At 37.4% G+C, this 19,210-nt stretch overlaps 1 protein-coding gene across 1 annotated transcript in view; it reads left to right on the top strand.

The window, feature by feature from the left end:
* The window catches only part of BMPR2 (bone morphogenetic protein receptor type 2), a 188,245-nt gene extending 169,732 nt beyond the window's left edge, over nt 1-18,513 (top strand). Inside the window, exons 11-13 of the mRNA XM_061186550.1 lie at nt 11,219-11,391; nt 14,812-16,091; nt 17,411-18,513. Of these exons, the coding sequence (XP_061042533.1) occupies nt 11,219-11,391; nt 14,812-16,091; nt 17,411-17,661 (1,704 nt within the window). The 3' untranslated portion in view covers nt 17,662-18,513. The remainder of the gene's footprint in view (nt 1-11,218; nt 11,392-14,811; nt 16,092-17,410) is intronic.
* The last annotated feature ends 697 nt before the right edge of the window (nt 18,514-19,210 follow it).

Below are 19,210 nucleotides of genomic sequence, written 5' to 3' on the forward strand. Positions count from 1 at the left end.
TAATCTCTTGGTTATTTAGTAACGTATTGTTTAGCCTCCATGTGTTTGTGTTTTTTACGATTTTTCCCTGTAATTGATTTCTAATCTCATAGCGTTGTGGTCACAAAAGGTGCTTGATAATGATTTCAATTTTCTTAAATTTACTGAGGCTTGATTTGTGACCCAAGATGTGATCTATCCTGGAGAATGTTTTGTGCACACTTGAGAAGAAAGTGTAATCTGCTGTTTTTGGATGGAATGTCCTATAAATATCAATTAAATCTATCTGGTGTATTGTGTCATTTAAAGCTTGTGTTTCCTCATTAATTTTCTGTTTGGATGATATGTCCATTGGTGTAAATGAGGTGTTAAAGTCCCCCACTGTTATTGTGTTACTATCGATTTCCTCCCTTATAGCTGTTAGCATTTGCCTTATGTATTGAGGTGCTCGTATGTTGGGTGCATATATATTGATAATTGTTATATCTTCTTCTTGGATTGATCCCTTGATCATTATGTAGTGTCCTTCCTTGTCTCTTGTTGCATTCTTTATTTTAAAGTCTATTTTATCTGATATGAGTATTGCTACTCCAGCTTTCTTTTGATTTCCGTTTGCATGGAATATCTTTTTCCATCCCCTCACTTTCAGTCTGTATGTATCCCTAGGTCTGAAGTGGGTCTCTTGTACACAGCGTATATGTGGGTCTTGTTTTTGTATCCATTCAGCAAGCCTTGTCTTTTGGTTGGAGCATTTAATCCATTCACGTTTAAGGTAATTATCGATATGTATGTTCCTATGACCATTTTCTTAATTGTTTATGACCATTTTCTTAATTGTTTTGGGTTTGTTTTTGTAGGTCCTTTTCTTCTCTTGTGTTTCTCACTTAGAGAAGTTCCTTTAGCATTTGTTGTAGAGCTGGTTTGGTGGTGCTGAATTCTCATAGCTTTTGCTTGTCTGTAAAGCTTTTGATTTCTCCATCGAATCGGAATGAGATCCTTGCTGGGTAGAGTAATCTTGGTTGTAGTTTCTTCCCTTTCATCACTTTTCATCACTTTAAGTATATCATGGGCTTGTAGAGTTTCTGCTGAGAAATCAGCTGTTAACCTTATGAGAGCTCCCTTGTATATTATTTGTCCTTTTTCCCTTGCTGCTTTCAATAATTTTTCTTTGTCTTTAATTTTTGCCAATTTGATTACTGTGTGTCTCGGCGTGTTTCTCCTTGGGTTTATCCTCTATGGGACTCTCTGCACTTCCTGGACTTGGGTGGCTATTTCCTTTCCCATGTTAGGGACGTTTTCGACTATAATCTCTTCAAATATTTTCTCGGGTCCTTTCTCTCTCTCTTCTCCTTCTGGGACCCCTATAATGTGAATGTTGTTGCGTTTAATGTTGTCCCAGAGGTCTCTTAGGCTGTCTTCATTTCTTTTCATTCTTTTTTCTTTATTCTGTTCCACAGCAGTGAATTCCACCATTCTGTCTTCCAGGTCACTTATCTGTTCTTCTGCCTCAGTTATTCTGCTATTGATTCCTTCGAGTGTAGTTTTCATTTCAGTTATTGTATTGTTCATCTCTTTTTTTTCTTTAATTCTTCTAGGTTTTTCTTAAACATTTCTTGCATCTTCTTGATCTTTGCCTCCATTCTTTTTCCGAAGTCCTGGATCATCTTCACTATCATTATTCTGAATTCTTTTTCTGGAAGGTTGTCTATCTCCACTTCATTTAGTTGTTTTTCTGGGGTTTTATCTTGTTCCTTCATCTGGTACATAGCCCTCTGCCTTTTCACCTTGTCTGTCTTTCTGTGAATGTGGTTTTTGTTCCACAGGCTACAGGATTGTAGTTCTCCTTGCTTCTGCTGTCTGCCCTCTGGTGGATGAGGCTATCTGAGAGGCTTATGCAAGTTTCCTGATGGGAGGGACTGGTGGTGGGTAGAGCTGGCTGTTGCTCTGGTGGGCACAGCTCAGTATAACTTTAATCCGCTTGACTGCTGTTGGGTGTGGCTGGGTTCCCTTCCTGTTGGTTGTTTGGCCTGAGGCAACCGAACACTGGAGCCTGCCTGGGCTCTTTGATGGGGCTAATGGCAGACTCTGGGAGGGCTTACGCCAAGGAGTACTTCCCAGAACTTCTGCTGCCAGTGTCCTTGTCCCCACGGTGAACCACAGCCACCCCTCACCTCTGCAGGAGACCCTCCAACACTAGCAGGTAGGTCTGGTTCAGTCTCCCCTGGGGTCACTGCTCCTTCCCCTGGGTCCCGACGCGCACACTGCTTTGTGTGTACCCTCCAAGAGTGGAGTCTCTGTTTCCTGCAGTTCTGTTGAAGTCCTACAGTCAAATCCCTGTAGCCTTCAAAGTCTGATTCTCTAGGAATTCCTCCTCACATTGCCGGAACCCCAGGTTGGGAAGGCTGACATGGGGCTCAGGACCTTCACTCCAGTGGGTGGACTTCTGTGGTATAAGTGGTCTCCAGTCTGTGAGTCAGCCACCCAGCAGTTATGGGATTTGATTTTACTGTGATTGCGCCCCTTGTACCATCTCATTGTGGCTTCTCCGTTGTCTTTGGATGTGGGGTGTCTTTTTTGGTGAGTTCCAGTGTCTTCCTGTTGATGATTGTCCAGCAGCTAGTTGTGATTCTTCTGTTCTCGCCAGAGGGAGTGACAGCACGTCCTTCTACTCCGCCATCTTGGTTCCAATCTCTACAAGTAATTTCTTGATTATAGTTAAAGAACAAAAATGAGAAAGTTTTCATTAAGCAATATAAATCATTTTACTGCATATGTTCACATTTTAATTGTAGGTTGTCTTGAAAGGATTAGAATATTTTCATTCTGGATCCAGGGGTCGTGGCATTTTGCAAAGAAGCTAGAGAGATTTTGTATGTTTCCAGATAGATTTAGATTGAGTATTTTTTCCATTGGTCATCTTTGTAAGTATATTACCTTCAAGGAAGGCTTCTGCTTCTAATGAGATTGAAATCTTCAGGTATGAGACAGTTGAAGACCTATTCCCAAGCTCGTATGCCCAAGATTGCCACCAAACTGTAGTCCCTGCTGTGGGAACTGGGACAGATTTTTAAGAGGTCCCTGACATCAGGTGAGAGGCTGAATCCTTTATCAGGATTCACTAGATGTGCCAGCCTCATAGTAGAGTACACTTCAAAGAAAAGTCTCTTTGTGAAAATTTATCTAGTAAAATACAACTTCATCTTCCTTAAATTGTTTTATTTCTTCAGAGAAATTGGACTCCTTGTTCTGAAGTATCTCTTGGCAACCCTACCATTACGGGATATGCATATTTTTCTGAAAACTTTTTACTTTCAATTTAGATGAGGTTGCTGAGTAAGGAAGAAGTAGTATTTGGTTCACTTCCAATTAATCCATTTAAAATCTAATGTGCTGCAGTCAATAGAACTGCTGCTTCTATGCAATGAGAATCCCGTACTAGAGTTAGATAGCAAATACATAGTTTTATAAAATGAGAAATATCCCTTTTTTTTTTATGAAGGCATTTTGCTTCATAGTTGCATTGAAATTAAAAAACATTTTTATTGTAACAAAACTCAAAATCTTCTAAATATTAATGAACGTAAAAACTCATTTTAAAAACTGCCAGGGAACCAAACATAGATCAGTTAATAAAGGGGGAAAGAATAGTTTCCTGATAAAATGGAAGTATGGAAAATAGTTTGAGGGAAATACCTGAAAATGCATACATAGGTCTTCAGTTGCTTATATTGACATTTTGAAAATACTGAGTCATATTAACATAGATTTATAATTACGTTTTATGCATTTGTCTGAAATTCTATAGAAAAAATAGGAGTCACATCCTAAAAACACAATGATACTGGCTTTTATGGTTACCTATGTAGTTACTTTTTAAAAATTTTTTTTTATTGATTGATTTATTTGTTTTATTTATTTATTTATTTTGGCTGCGCTGCATCTTCGTTGCTGCGCGTGGGCTTTTCTCTAGTTGCGGCGAGCAGGGGCTACTCTTCGTTGTGGTGCGCGTGCTTCTCGTTGTGGTGACTTCTCTTGTTGTGGAATGTGGGCTCTAGATGCGTGGGCTTCAGTAGTTGTGGCACGTGGGCTTAAGTAGTTTTGGTTCATGGGCTGTAGAGCGCAGGCTCATTAGTTTTGGCACATGGGCTTAGTTGCTCCGTGGCATGTGGGATCTTCCCTGACCAGGGATTGAGCCCATGTCCCCTCCATTGGCAGGTGGATTCTTCACCACTGCGCCACCAGGGAAGTCCCCTATATAGTTACTTTACCAGTGTTCTTTAGTTCTTTATATGGCTTCAAGTTATTGTCTAGTGTCCTTTCAATTGAGCCTGAATGATTCCCTTTAGTATTTCTTTCTTTCTTTTTTTTTAATTTATTAAATATATTTGTTTTTGGCTGCATTGGGTGTTCATTGCTGCGTGCAGGCTTTCTCTAGTTGCGGCAAGCAGGGGCTACTCTTCGTTGCGGTGCACAGGCTTCTCATCACGGTGGCTTCTCTTTTTGCGGAACACGGGCTCTAGGTGTGTGGGCTTCAGTAGTTGTAGCATGCAGGCTCAGTAGTTGTGGCACTCGGGCTTAGTTGCTCCATGGCATGTGGGATCTTCCCGGACCAGGGCTCAAACCCTCGTCCCCTGCATTGGCAGGCGGATTCTAATTTCTCTTTCACTATTGGAGGATAGTTTTCTCTGATATAGAATTCTTGGGAATTCTATAGAAAACACTTGTTTTCTTTCAGCACTTTAAAGAATGTCATACCATTGCCTTCTGACTTCCATGGTTTCTGATGAAAGATTAACTGTTACCTTTATTGAGGATCCCTTATACATTTCAAGTTGCTTCTCTTGCTGCTGCATGATTCTCTCTTAATCTCTGGCTTTTTATAACTTGATTATAATGTCTCAGTATGGAACTCCGCTTTGAGTTCCTTGAGTTTCTTGGATGTGTAGATTCATTTCTTTTATTAAATTTGGGAAGTTATTGACGATTATTTCTTCAAATATTCTTTCTCCATTTTCTCTTCTTCTGGGGCTCTCACTCATTATGTGTATTTTGGTGTGATTAATGGTGCCTCAGAAGTTTTATAGGCTCTGTTCATTTTCTTCATTCTTTTTCTGTTTCTGCTTCTCAGATTGGATAATTTTTATTTCCTATCTTCAAGTTTAGTAATTCTTTTTTCTCTCTGCTCAGATCTGCTGTTAACCACTCTGGTGAATTTTTCATTTCAGTTTTTGTACTTTTGAGCTCCCAAGTGTCTTTTTAATTCCTTTTTATAATTTCTGTCTCTTTATTGCTCTTCTCCATTTTGTTGAGACATTGTTTTCCTGGTTTCCTATAATTCTTTGTCCATGGTTTCCTTAGTTCTTTGAGCATATTTAAAGTCTTTGCTAGTAACTCCAACGTCTGTATTTCCTGAGGACAGTTTCTGTTCATTTCTTCTTTCCTGTGAATGGGGCATACTTTCTTGTTTCTTCCCATGCTTTGTAATTTTTTGTTTAAAATTGTATGTTTTGGATATCATTATGGGCAAAAAGGAAACAAAAGAAAAATATTCTCCAAGTCTTTGGAGATTGGCTCTGTGTTGGGGCCCTCCGTTAACACTTATCCAGGCCTTTTACAATTCTGCCTTAGCCTTCACTTCCTGCTAGTGCTGAGCCTAAATACTTCCTACTGGCTGAGCCAGCCAGCTATGCAAGCTTATGGTCTTCTCTGAGCATGCATCCTACCCTGGACCTGTGTGTGGTTTTCTACATTCCCCAGTATATGTGGAAGCTTTTCAATGCCCTTATTCCCCAAAGTTTCTCCACCCAGCTTTTCCTCCCTGACTTTCAGCATTTTTGTTGTGTGCCTCAACTATTATATTTTTCCCCAGGCTATAGCACTTGTTCATTTGGCTTTCAGTGTTTTCAGGGAATGTTCTCCACTTAGTCATAGCTACTTCCCTGTCCTGAGAGAGTTCTGAGTTAGGCAGAACAAAGATAGACCTCTCGAATCAGTCCTTCAGGGATCTCATACACATGTCAAAACAGCATAATTCCTTTGAAACAAGATCACTCTTCTCCCTCTGGGACCAGGTACCCACCTTGGGAACATGGGCAGCCATGTTCATATCTGCCAGCACTCCAGGGCCTGGGAGAGTTCTCCTCACCACAGAGTTCTCCTACCCTGTTTCAATGGCCTTTCTTCTTCCAGTTATATTTTAGTTGGTTGCTGTAATATTTGACTAACTTCCAGAGTTTCAGTAAAGTTGATTTTGATAATATTTGCCAAGTTATTGGTGCTTATTGGGAGGAATGTCCCGCAAAGTTCCTTCCTCTGCCATTTTGACTGAGGTCCTCATAGAGTGAACTAGGTAATATCCTCACCTGTTTGATTTTCTGGCAGACCTGTGTAGACTTGGCATTAATTTTTTCTTAAATGTTTGGTAGAGTTCATTCAGAAAGCCATCCAGGCCTGGTATTTTCTTGGTGGGAAAGTTTTAAAAATACAAATTTACCTTCCTTAATAGATACAGGAAATATTCAGGTCATCTATCCCTTCTTGAGTGAGCTTTGGCAATTTGTCTGTATTTTTTTCTTTTAACTTTTTATTGGAGTGTAGTTGATGGCAGTTTGTGTCTTGGAAGGAATTTATCCGTTTCATCTAAATTTCATCTAAATGTCAAGTCCGTTCTCTGTATTTGTTTGAAGACCTGACTTCCCATTGGTGACTTAATCCTCCTGTTTAATACTGTTTATTTCATTAATCTTCTCTTAACGACTTTTCCCCTTATTCTGGGGTATTCAGCATTGCTTTACTCTATTTCTGGACGTTTTCTCCAACCAAATTATTGTTTTTTAGACCCTCAAAGTCCTCCTTATAGTCACCCTCTTTGAATTCTCAGTTATTTTTCTAATTTTTCCTTTTCCCAATTTCTTATTAGTAACTTCTAAGTCTTTACTTGTGTTAATGACTTACCAACTATTATTTTAACGTTGTTTGGAACTTGTAATAGATTTTCTTCAAAAAAATCAACTTGCAAATTTTGTAGCAGAACCAACCCATTTATCCACTGGGAACTTTCCTGTACCAGCATAGCTTAGAGTCAGTCAGCATAGGATAATGTATAAATTGTGGAGCTATGCTGCCTGGACTTTGATCTTAACTTTGCCATGTGTCCTAACTTCTCCTCTGGGCCTCTTTTCTTGCATCTGAAAAATGGAGATGATAATAGTATTTACTTCATATAAGAATTAAATGAGTTAAAACAATCTAGTACAAAGTTAGAACTCATCAATTATTTACTATTATTATTCATCAACAATGATTCTGTCTTTAAAATGGAAACTTCTTAGACGTAGGGAGCAGTGCTTCTGTTTACCTGATTTTATTCATCATCCAATACAATGCCTTGATGACTGTCTTTTTTTGGTCTCATTTTTTAAAAAGAATTTTATCAAATTATTTCCCAACTATATAATGAAAAATAACAAATTTTATCCACATTCAATGTCTCTGTTTCCTCAAGATATAGAAAACTCAGTGTATAATTTCTAACTACTTGGATATTGGTGTTTATGAGCTTTTCTGGGCCAGCAAGCAGTTGGTGAATGGGACTCTGTAAAATAGTTAGTGCTTTATTTTTGAAAAGAAAAGGGTCACTTTTAGTTTTGTGTGTAAAGGTGTCCAGATCTTTGCTTTAGAAAGATTTCATTGTGTATGCTTCAGTGTTGCACTTTATGTTTAATAATTAAGAACATGGATGAAGCTATAAATTTGTATGTGGGGGTATGTGACGTATATGTGCTTGAAAAAAAAACAGAGTTTCTCTGGAAGAATACTCAAGAAATGGGTGATATTTGTTGCCTGTAGAGAGGGAAAATGGGTGGTTGGTGGATAGGGATGGGAGGGAGATTGTATTCCCGTTTTGACCTTTTGAATTTAGTGACATATTATCAATACATACATTACCCACTTAAAAAAAGTCATTTAATTAAATGTTTTTCATGCATGTGGTAAAAATTCAAAGAGTTCAAACAAAAAGCGTTATTTTTAGGGACTTCCCTGGTGGCCCAGCAGTTAAGACTCTGCGCTCCCAGTGCAGGGGCCCCAGGTTCAATCCCTGGTCAGGAAACTAGATCCCACATGCTGCAACTAAGAGCCTGCATGCCAGAACTAAAGATGCCTCATGCCACAACTGAAAAAGATCCCACATGCTGCAACTAAAGATCCCGCACGCCACAACAAAGATCCCGAACGAGGCAACAAAGATCCCATCCCGTGTGCTGCAACTAAGACCAGGCGCGGTCAAATAAATAAATAAATATATTTTTAAAAGTTATTTTTAGCAATACAAAAAATCTGCAGTGAAAACTCTTACACTCACCTCAGACATCCAAAAACCCCTCTGGAGAAGCAACCACTGTTAAGTTCCTTCTGTACACTTCCAGAAATGTCTGTATATTATAAGACTATATGTTTTTATATCCTTTTCTAACATACTAATGGGAATTACTATACCCATTTAACCATTTTACTTAGCAATTGGGAACATATACATCTTCCTCATTCTTTTAATGCTGCATAGTATCCATTATACCATAAATTTTTAGCAGATTGCTGTTAGAGGACATGTAGGTAGTTTCCAGCTTTTGCAGTTATAAATGACAACTGCAGTGAACATCCTATACATGCATTTTTCTGCAAATGTAAAAGTGTAGTTGAGGAATAAATTCCTGGAAGTAGTATTGCTGGATCAAAGGGCAAATACATTTGAAATTTGTTATTGCCAGATTACCCTCCAAACTGATGGCACGCCCAATAATAATATATATTGGGAGCCTGTTTTTCCATCACTAACACTTTGTGTTACAAAATTTTATTTATCGTTGTTAATGTGGTAGGTAAAAATGGATCTTGTTTTGATTTGTAACTAGTAAATAATAGAGCCACAATTTGAAGCCAGGATCTTAATTGAGCTGGTACTGACACTACAAAGCTGGAACTAATATTCTTAACTACTACATTGTATGTACTACCTCAACATGGTGAATAAGGTTGAGCATTTTAGCATATTTTTAAGGTATTTGCATTTCTTGTCTATGTGCACTTTGTCTATATTCCTATTATGGATCTACTATCATTTTTTTAAGTGTCTTCTTACTGGCAAGCATCATAGAAATAATTGATTCAGCCAAGAAACATCAAGAGATGCTAAAACTAGTGGGTGAAAAGTTGAATGCAGAACAGGATATTTACAGGGCTTTGAGTACTTCCCGCCCAAACGGTGATTGATTATTAAAGGGAAAATGGAACTTTACAGTGAAGAAACCTGGCAGACACCAACTCAGTCATGTGATCAAGCTTAACTTCTCTAGTAATGGGACAAATCAAAAATGTGTACCACATGATAGGATTCAATGAAAAGAACACAGCATCTCTTCTGTGATTTTCTGCCAAAGATGCAAACTTTGAATCTGATCATGAGGAAACATCAGATAAGTTGAGGAACATTTTAAAAAGTAACTGGCCTATGATCTTCAAAAATGTCAAGATCATGAAGGACAAGAAAAGTAAGTTTGAAATTATTTCAAAATAAAAAGAAAAATTCCTCTTTTCATAACTTGGGACCAGTTCATTTTTTCAAACCAATATTAAAATCCACTAAGGTAAATGTATAACTAGTTTTTAGAGGTATATTTGTCACAAAAAGTTAGTTATAATTGATTCTTGAGTTTCTTTTATTATCTTCAAATCCAAGTCCGTTTTAAATCCATTATATACAGTCTTTCCTCATTATTCATGAATTTCATATTTGGAATTCAACTACTTGCTAAAGTGTATTTGTAGTCCTAAAATCAACACTCAGAACACTGTCCCAGTCATTTGTGGATATGTGTAGAGCAGTGAAAAACTTGAGTTCAGATGTAATGTTCCCAGCTGAAGGTCTAACAAGGCCTTCTTGCTTCATCTCTTGTACTGTAAACAAGTCTCCTTTTTGCTATGTATTTAGTACCTTATTTTTCACATTTTTGTGCATTTTGTTGGTGATTTCACAGTTTAAAATGGCCCTTAATTGTAATGCTGAACTACTGTCTAGTGTTCTACGCACAAGAAGGCTGTGATATTCCTTATGAAGAAGGAAGAACATGTGCTAGATGAGCTTCATTAGGGCATGAGGTATAGTGCTGTTGACCATGAGTGCGGTGTTAATAAAGTGATAATATATATTTTAAAAGGTATCTTTAAGTACATAAAATCTGGTTTTTTTGGCTGCGTCGTGTCTTAGTTGCAGCATACGGGGTCTTAGTTGTGGTGTGCGGGCTTCTCTCTAGTTGTGACGTGTGGGTTTTCTCTCTCTAGTTGTGGCACACAGGCTCCAGGGCACATGGGCTCTGTAGTTTGTGGCACTTGGGCTCTCTCATTGAGGGGTGCGAGCTCAGTAGCTGTGGCAGGCGGGCTTATGGGATTGCATGACACTCAGTCATGTGGCGTGCGGGATCTTTAGTTGCAGCATGTGGGATCTTTCTCAGTTGTGGCATGAGGCATCTTTAGTTCTGGCATGCAGTTGCCCTGCGCCATATGGGATCTTAGTTCCCTGACCAGGGATCGAACCCGAGTCCCCTGTATTGGAAGGTGGATTCTTTACCACTGGACCACCAGGGAAGTCCGTAAAATCTGTTTTTTAAAAGGGAGTTTATACCAACTTTCCCCAAATGGGACACTGTTGTTCATTGCTTATATATATGAATGCTACAGAATGGGACTGCTTTTGATACTACTAATGAAACTAGTTTTTAAATACGAAGAAAATGCCAGGCCTTTAATATTTACGGTTTGAATGAAGCACTCTTACTAGGAGAAAAGGAGAAAAAGTTCACCTAGAGATTGAAGACAGACTAGTGCCAAAATTTCATAAAACTCAGAACTCATTTTTGAAGTGGAATTAGTGGCTATTGATTGAAATAACAGTGCTGTGGATCAACAATGACATAAATGTGTGGCCTTGAAGAAACATGTAACTTACTACAGCTGCTTACTATTGTGGATAATTCTTCAATGAGTTCAGTTAAAGTTTGCTTACATACTTGCTCCTCACCTTTGGAGAAATATGCCCCTTTACAAATGTCTGAAGTCTAAGATATTTTATTATAGTTATATAAAATATTGCTTAAATAAAACTGATTTTTCTTTCACTTCATGTCGCTAAAAAACTCAGTATTTTTTGATAAGGTACACTGTTTGACCATGTACTTTATTACAGGCAGTGAGGTCACTCAAGGAGACAATCGAAGACTGTTGGGACCAGGATGCAGAGGCTCGGCTTACCGCACAGTGTGCTGAGGAGAGGATGGCTGAACTTATGATGATATGGGAAAGAAACAAATCTGTGAGCCCAACAGTCAATCCAATGTCTACTGCTATGCAGAATGAGCGGTAAGACCCTGAAGGTTTGGAATCCCTCTGTCAGTATTTAAAACTGATACCAAACAGAGAACAGGAAATAAATACTATTAAACCAGACTAAAAGTGCAGTGATTAACTTATACAATCTAATGTCATAATTTTTCTTTCAGTATTCCTGTTCTTTTACCAAAGTTTTTGTATGGTATAAGTGCAAGATGAAATCTGTATTTTTGTATATCTAACGATATAGTAAAAGATTAGTCTTTCTCTGTTAATGCTCCAAGTTCCCTACAGTAATGAAGGAAAAACATTTTCATAGTTCCAAAAGTTTATAAGCACTTCTACATACTATATTGTCTTGATTATACTTTGTTGGTATTATTTCTCTTTCCCCTGCATTTTGTTTGTTTGTTTAAAGGAAATAGAACTATGAACTTGCCTATGTATCTAACCACTGCTTCACTGGAAACTAAAGTTTCCAGCCTTCCTATCCAATGTTCTTTCTTTATAGAATGCTACTACATTTACAAGAAAGCAATTTGTAAGGTCTTTTTATCCTATCATGAGCATTATTTCATGAGACATTTCTTTATTAGAAATATGATTTTTGGTTCTAAATAAAAGCGCTTAAAAAAAAATTCCTGAAACTTGGAACTTTCAGACTGTGTAATCTGTGTTTCTTTGTTCCATGTTTAGGGGATAAAGTCTTCCCACAAATTTGTCATTTTATCTAAAATGTTATGTTAGAAGTTTTCAGAAGGGCATCCAGGAAAGAGTAACCAGAGAAAATTGAGATAAAAACAACTCGATTCTTGAATCATTTTCTTTGCTATTTTCTATTGTTCTAATTTCTGAGAATGATTTGTGTTATGAACTATAGGCCCAAAATTGGGTTTACACTACTTACATTTAGACTGAATTACCTTCAGCATATAAACCTTTATTCCCATTATATCAGGAAGTCAAGGAAGGTAGAGACTAGCAATTCTAAATATAAATTTTCTCATTTTACACACACCTGAAGATAGTCTTCCTCTTCCATCTCCCTTTATCTCTGTATTTTCTATGTGCTTTAGTATGCTATTTGCATCTCTCTTAAGAGTCAGCCACTTTTACTTTAAGTGTTTTTTAACTTTTCTTGACTGGTAAGAAGAAACTTTGATGCTCCTCCTTTCTTTGGCCATTTTTGCCTCCTGTGTTATTCAGCTCTACCCTTTACATGCTTCTTTTCATGTCTTCTAAATAGTTTCCTCCAAATCATAGTTCATCCCACACTCATTCCACTCTAGATTTCATTGTATTGAATCTTACCCTACATCCCTCCTTAACTTCCTTTTCTTGTGCAGTACAAAAGCTTTTTTCTTCCTCCCCTTCCTGTCATTCCCCTCATAATAACTTCATCAGTCTTTCTTCATAGCACTTCTTCTCCTTTAGTTGCTGCTTTTCTGCTATAACACTTGTATCTATTAATGTTCCCAATGTTTATACTTGATTGTTTTAGTTAGAACTCTCCCTCATTTTTATTTTATTTTATTTTATTTCATTTTATTTTTTCTTCTAGTTTATTGGGGTATAATTGATATATAGCACCGTATAAGTTTAACATATATAGCATAATGATTTGACTTACATACATCATTAAATGATTATCACAATAAGTTTAATGAATATTCATCATCTCATATAAATACAAAATTAAGGAAATAGGGAAAAAACAATTTTTTCCTCTTGTGATGAGGTCTCTTTGGATTTACTCTCTTAACAACTTTCATACATAACATACAGCAGTGCTAATTATATTTATCATGTACATTACATCCCTAGTACTTATTTATCTTATAACTGGAAGTTTGGACCTTTTGACTGCCTTCATCCAGTTCCTCTTACCCCCACCCTCTGCCTCTAATAACCACAAGTCTGATCTCTTTTTCTATGAGTTTGTTTTTGAAATATAATCAACCTACAACACTATGTTAGTTCCTGTTACACAACATAGTGATTTGGTATTTCTGTACATTTCAAAATGATCACCAAGATACATCCAGTTACAGTATATCACCATGCAAAGTTATTACATAGTTATTTACTATATTCCCCCACAGTGTGCATTTCATACCCATGACTCATCTATTCTGCAACTAGAATTTTATACCTCTTCATCTCCCTCACCTATTTCTTTCCTCCCTCCAACCCCCTCTTCTCTGACGACTACCGTTTCTTCTCTGTATCGGTACCTCTGTTTCTGTTTAGTTTTGTTTGTTCATTTGTTTAGTTTTTTAGATTCAGTGTAAAAGTGAAGTCATATAGTATATCTGTTCACCTATCAATAGGCACTTGGGTTGCTTCCATATCTTGGCCTGGCTTTTATTTTTAAAACACAAATATATTATAGTGTGATGCTCAAGAACCATCACTCTCAAGGTGTGACAGTGACAGTGAAAAACGCTTGGTAACTGGAGAGCAGTTCTGAATCTTTGATTTTTTAATTAATTAATTAATTAATTAATTAATTTACTTATTTATTTTTGGCTGCATTGGGTCTTCGTTGCTGCGCGCTGGCTTTCTCTAGTTGCGGCCAGCAGGGGCTACTCTTCTTTGCGGTGCGTGGGCTTCTCATTGCAGTGGCTTCTCTTGTTGCGGAGCATGGGCTCTAGGTGCGCAGGCTTCAGTAGTTGTGACGCACAGGCTTAGTTGCTCTGCAGCGTGTGGGATCTTCCTGGACCAGGGCTCAAACCCGTGTCCCCTGCATTGGCAGGCGGATTCTTAACCACTGCGCCACCAGGGAAGTCCCTGAATCTTTGATTTTTTTTTTTTTTTTTTTTAATCTGAGTGTCACATTCTGCCTTGTACTCTAGGCTCTAAGACCCATATCTAAGACCTTCATTGATATGGTTCAGTCTACCTAGGAAGATATGTTTCTTTGCTAGACTATGCCATTTAATGGAGCACTTTGGAACAACCTAAAAGCTTGTGTTCTTTTTACTATTTGGAACTTAATTGGTAACATATTTGTTGAGTAGCCACTGTGTATCTAGAATTGTGGAAATGCAAAAGACACATGCCTTGGTTCTTCCTCTCATGGAACTTCATGTCTCGTGCAAATATACAATTTATAAAGATATATTTGCTAATATTACAAAACTATAGGGGAGATCTTTAAAAATAATAACTCTTATAAACCAAAATAATGAACATCTATAAAAATCATATCAAGATCCACATAGGTTTTTTTGGTAGGGTTAAATAGTATAAAACTAGCCTTTAGCAGGTTATTAGTTGATACTTGATTAATATTTGATTAGAATTTTTTTTCTTAAATAATCTCTAGAATATTGTGGGTTAGAAATAAAATAAAAAGCAATTCATACTTTAAAATCAGAGGTGTTAAACTTGGAGAGTCAGTTTGTCATAAATGTATTCTCAATGTGGCACTTTTTTTCTTTCTTTAAGCAACCTGTCACACAATAGGCGTGTGCCAAAGATTGGCCCTTATCCAGATTATTCTTCTTCCTCATACATTGAAGACTCTATCCATCACACTGACAGCATTGTGAAGAATATTTCCTCTGAGCATTCGATGTCCAGCACTCCTTTGACTATAGGGGAAAAGAACCGAAACTCGATTAACTATGAACGGCAGCAAGCACAAGCTCGAATCCCCAGCCCTGAAACAAGCGTCACCAGCCTGTCTACCAACACTACAACCACAAACACCACTGGCCTCACTCCAAGCACCGGCATGACCACTATATCTGAGATGCCATACCCAGATGAAACAAATCTGCATGCTACAAATGTTTCACAGACAATCGGGCCAACCCCTGTCTGCTTACAACTGACAGAAGAAGACTTGGAGACCAACAAGCTGGATCCAAAAGAAGTTGATAAAAACCTCAAGGAAAGTTCTGATGAGAATCTCATGGAGCATTCTCTTAAACAGTTCAGTGGGCCAGACCCCCTGAGCAGTACCAGTTCTAGCTTGCTTTACCCCCTCATAAAGCTTGCAGTGGAAGTGACTGGGCAGCAGGACTTCACACAGGCTGCAAATGGCCAAGCATGTTTAATTCCTGATGTCCCACCTGCTCAGATCTATCCTCTCCCCAAGCAACAGAACCTTCCTAAGAGACCTACTAGTTTGCCTTTAAACACCAAAAATTCAACAAAGGAGCCCCGGCTGAAATTTGGCAGCAAGCACAAATCAAACTTGAAACAAGTAGAAACTGGAGTTGCCAAGATGAATACAATCAATGCTGCAGAACCTCATGTGGTGACGGTCACCATGAATGGTGTGGCAGGTAGAAACCACAACGTTAACTCCCATGCTGCCACTACCCAGTATGCCAATGGGGTAGTACCATCTGGCCAGACAGCCAACACAGTGGCACATAGAGCCCAGGAAATGCTGCAGAATCAGTTCATCGGTGAGGACACCCGGCTGAATATTAATTCCAGTCCTGATGAGCATGAACCTTTACTGAGACGAGAGCAACAGGCTGGCCACGATGAAGGTGTTCTGGATCGTCTTGTGGACAGGAGGGAACGGCCACTGGAAGGCGGCCGAACTAATTCCAATAACAACAACAGCAATCCATGTTCAGAGCAAGATGTTCTTACACAGGGTGTTCCAAGCACAATAGCAGACCCTGGACCGTCAAAGCCCAGAAGAGCACAGAGGCCTAATTCTCTGGATCTTTCAGCCACAAATGTCCTTGATGACAGCAGTTTGCAGTGTAAGTGGAGGGATTGTATAATCTCTCCTGCTTGTCTTTTGGGACCATTTAAGTAACTACTTAGATAGAAACAGATTGTGTTTCAACAGCAGTATTTACTTTTACCACATTTGATTAGACTTCAAAAGTAATTAGACTATTGTAAAGAAAAAAGTAATTTTTTTGTTGATAATTAAAAAGTCAGTGTCACAATAAATAATCAGAATAATTACCAATTTAATATGTGCCTTATGTAGCTGCTGGTTTATAATGCAACTCACATACTTTTTGTGAATAGTTGAGATAAAGTACTCACCAGTTTAAAAGATCCAAGTAAAATGATACCAGTATAACTTTTGAAACAGTTTGTTGAGCATATTATATCTATTGTATACACATTTAGATTTTATCTGACTAATCTTAATAAATCTTAAAAGTCCAGAGAAGATTCAGAAGAGTCACTATAAAGAAACTATAAAATTGTTCTTGGTTTTTAATGTCAGTTTTTTCAGGAGTTGTGTGTTGAGTCTCCCACACGCCTGTAGCATTGTGCTATGGGACCTCTAGCAACTTAAACAAATAACTTGATACTTGGTTTATGGTCCTAGAGGGATTATAACACAAGACAGGAGAGCTCACCAAAATCTTTAACAGTCATCATTGTACAAAATGATTTCTCTTTTAGACCGATAGCACTTATTTAAAAAAAACAGAAGAAACTAAGTCATGTTTTATGGCTGTTGTCAAGGACTACGAAATGGGCTAAAGGGATTCAGCTGTCCAAAATCAGTAGAATCTAGCCCCTTGCTTGAGTGACTTGTATTATAGAAAGGTAGACATACCTTATGGCAAGGTTCCATATCAGTAAAATGTCTTGTCAGGTTTGAGACGGGGAAATTACTAGAAAATTTGTACTGTAGTGTTTATGTCATTCTTCTGAAAAGTATTATATTCCAGGTGCCTACTTTGAGCATGAAGTAGAATGATTAAATGCATTTTGCCAAGTTAGACTTGCTACCAATAACCAAAGGATTTGAGAATACAATTGAGAACTTGGAATTTTCTCCTCTGTTTTTGCTTTTTGTGGTTTTTCTATATTTTCTTCCTTGCCCTATGGAATAATTCAACCAGTTATAAAAACGTTAGGCTTACAGAGTCTCAAAAATAAGTTGTTTAAGTTTTGTCTAGAAAAATATTGCTTGGCATCATAAATTTCAAGAAATGTCCATTAGCTCCTCCTGTAGACATTAGTCTGATCTCTTTTCCAGTTACAACCCTAACTTTTTACTTTTTAATAGTTTCTTTATATATAGTTCATTTTTCTGCACTTTTATTTTCAGTAGGTGAGTCAACACAAGATGGCAAGTCAGGATCTGGTGAAAAGATCAAGAAACGTGTGAAAACTCCTTATTCTCTTAAACGGTGGCGCCCGTCCACCTGGGTCATCTCCACTGAACCACTGGACTGTGAGGTCAACAACAATGGCAAAGACAGGGCAGTTCATTCCAAATCCAGCACCACTGTTTACCTTGCAGAAGGAGGCACTGCCACAACCATGGTGTCAAAAGATATAGGAATGAACTGTCTGTGAAATGTTTCCAAGCCTATGGAGTGAAATTATTTTTTGCATCATTTAAACATGCAGAAGACATTAAAAAAAAACTGCTTTATTCTCCTGTCAGTACCCCCTCCCACCCCTGCAACAAGGACTTGCTTTAAATAGATTTCAGCTATGCAGAAAAATTTAGCTTATGCTTCCATATTTTTTAATTTTTTTTTTTAAGTTTTGCACTTTTGTTTAGTCTCGCTAAAGTTATATTTGTCTGTTATGACCACAGAATTATATGTGTGTGTATCAAAAGTGGTCTCAAAATATTTTTTTAAGAAAAAAAAGCAAAAACAATGTATTGCTGATAATCAGTTTGGACCAGTTTCTAAAGGTCATTAAATCAGAAACAAATTAAGACAGGTTTGACTGCAGTGGTGTCTGGTATCCATGTTTTATTTCTGGGCACAAGCTAGTTTATATGTTGATATGTTCCTGAACACATTATCTGTTGGACTTTCTTTTCTCTTGTGTTTTGTTTGAATGTGCAATAGTCTGTAGGCCACAAATAAGCTTTCTCATAAGTTCTCTTCCTAACAGAATACGCATTCTTCCATGATATGAACATTTTCCTCCCCCATCCTCCATACTTTTAGCAGGTCAGTTCTTTGACAGTGAATTTTTGCACAAGAGAAAGCAGCTACCTGATTTCTTGCTTTCTCTCTCCTTATGGAGAATGCAAAAACATTGTCTCAAAGGGCTCTAAAGAAGGAACTACCAAAACCTAATTTGAAATGCCATTTCTTTTATCCTTCCAAATCCTAAACATTTCCTTCCAGGCATTTTAATGAACATATTTGGTTCTGGTTTTGGAAGTTCATAAGAGCATAGAACAATGAGCAAGTCAAATATTAGCTGTTTTCCATTTTATTTTATTTTTTTATATGTATGTTCATGTTCCATATTCATTTATTTAAGTAGCACATTTTTATCAGAAAACTTATAGAGCTATACTTATATGGAATTTTTAAGTAGATAGATGGTTAACACAGTATAGTATTATAGCCTTCATTCTCTGAATAGGCCATGTTTGACTCAAATAAAATTACATCCTGTTTAAAATAACTTCAAAAGTAATTCATAGTTTTGAACCTGTAGTATCTTTTTTTTTCTTTTCCCAAGCAAAGCCTGGTAACTTTATCTGAAAATGATTCCTCTTCCCATGACCTAAAACACTGTGTGGAAAAATCATTCAACTGGCATGCCAAACCCCTGTGGAAGGAAGGATTGCTGCCAAACCTATCATTTTTGAGCAGCCTGAGACTTAACCTCTCTCTTTTCAAAACTGTTTCTTCACTAATCCTATTTTCATCATTTTTCCATTTGCCAGTTTTTCATATCATCTTTGATATGTGAGCATTTATTATTTACATTATATTAGAATGTACCTTTTAGTGATAACATTATGTATATTCAAATCATGTTGTTCTTTTAAAGCTTCCTTTGCTTCTTTCATTACTGATAATCGTCTCTAAAACAATCTCTGCATGTTTTTTTAAATAAAGCACTTTATGTCAAATAAGGGACTTTTTTT

The sequence above is a fragment of the Eubalaena glacialis genome, chromosome 1 (assembly GCF_028564815.1).
Source record: "Eubalaena glacialis isolate mEubGla1 chromosome 1, mEubGla1.1.hap2.+ XY, whole genome shotgun sequence".
Taxonomy (NCBI): Eukaryota; Metazoa; Chordata; class Mammalia; order Artiodactyla; family Balaenidae; genus Eubalaena; species Eubalaena glacialis.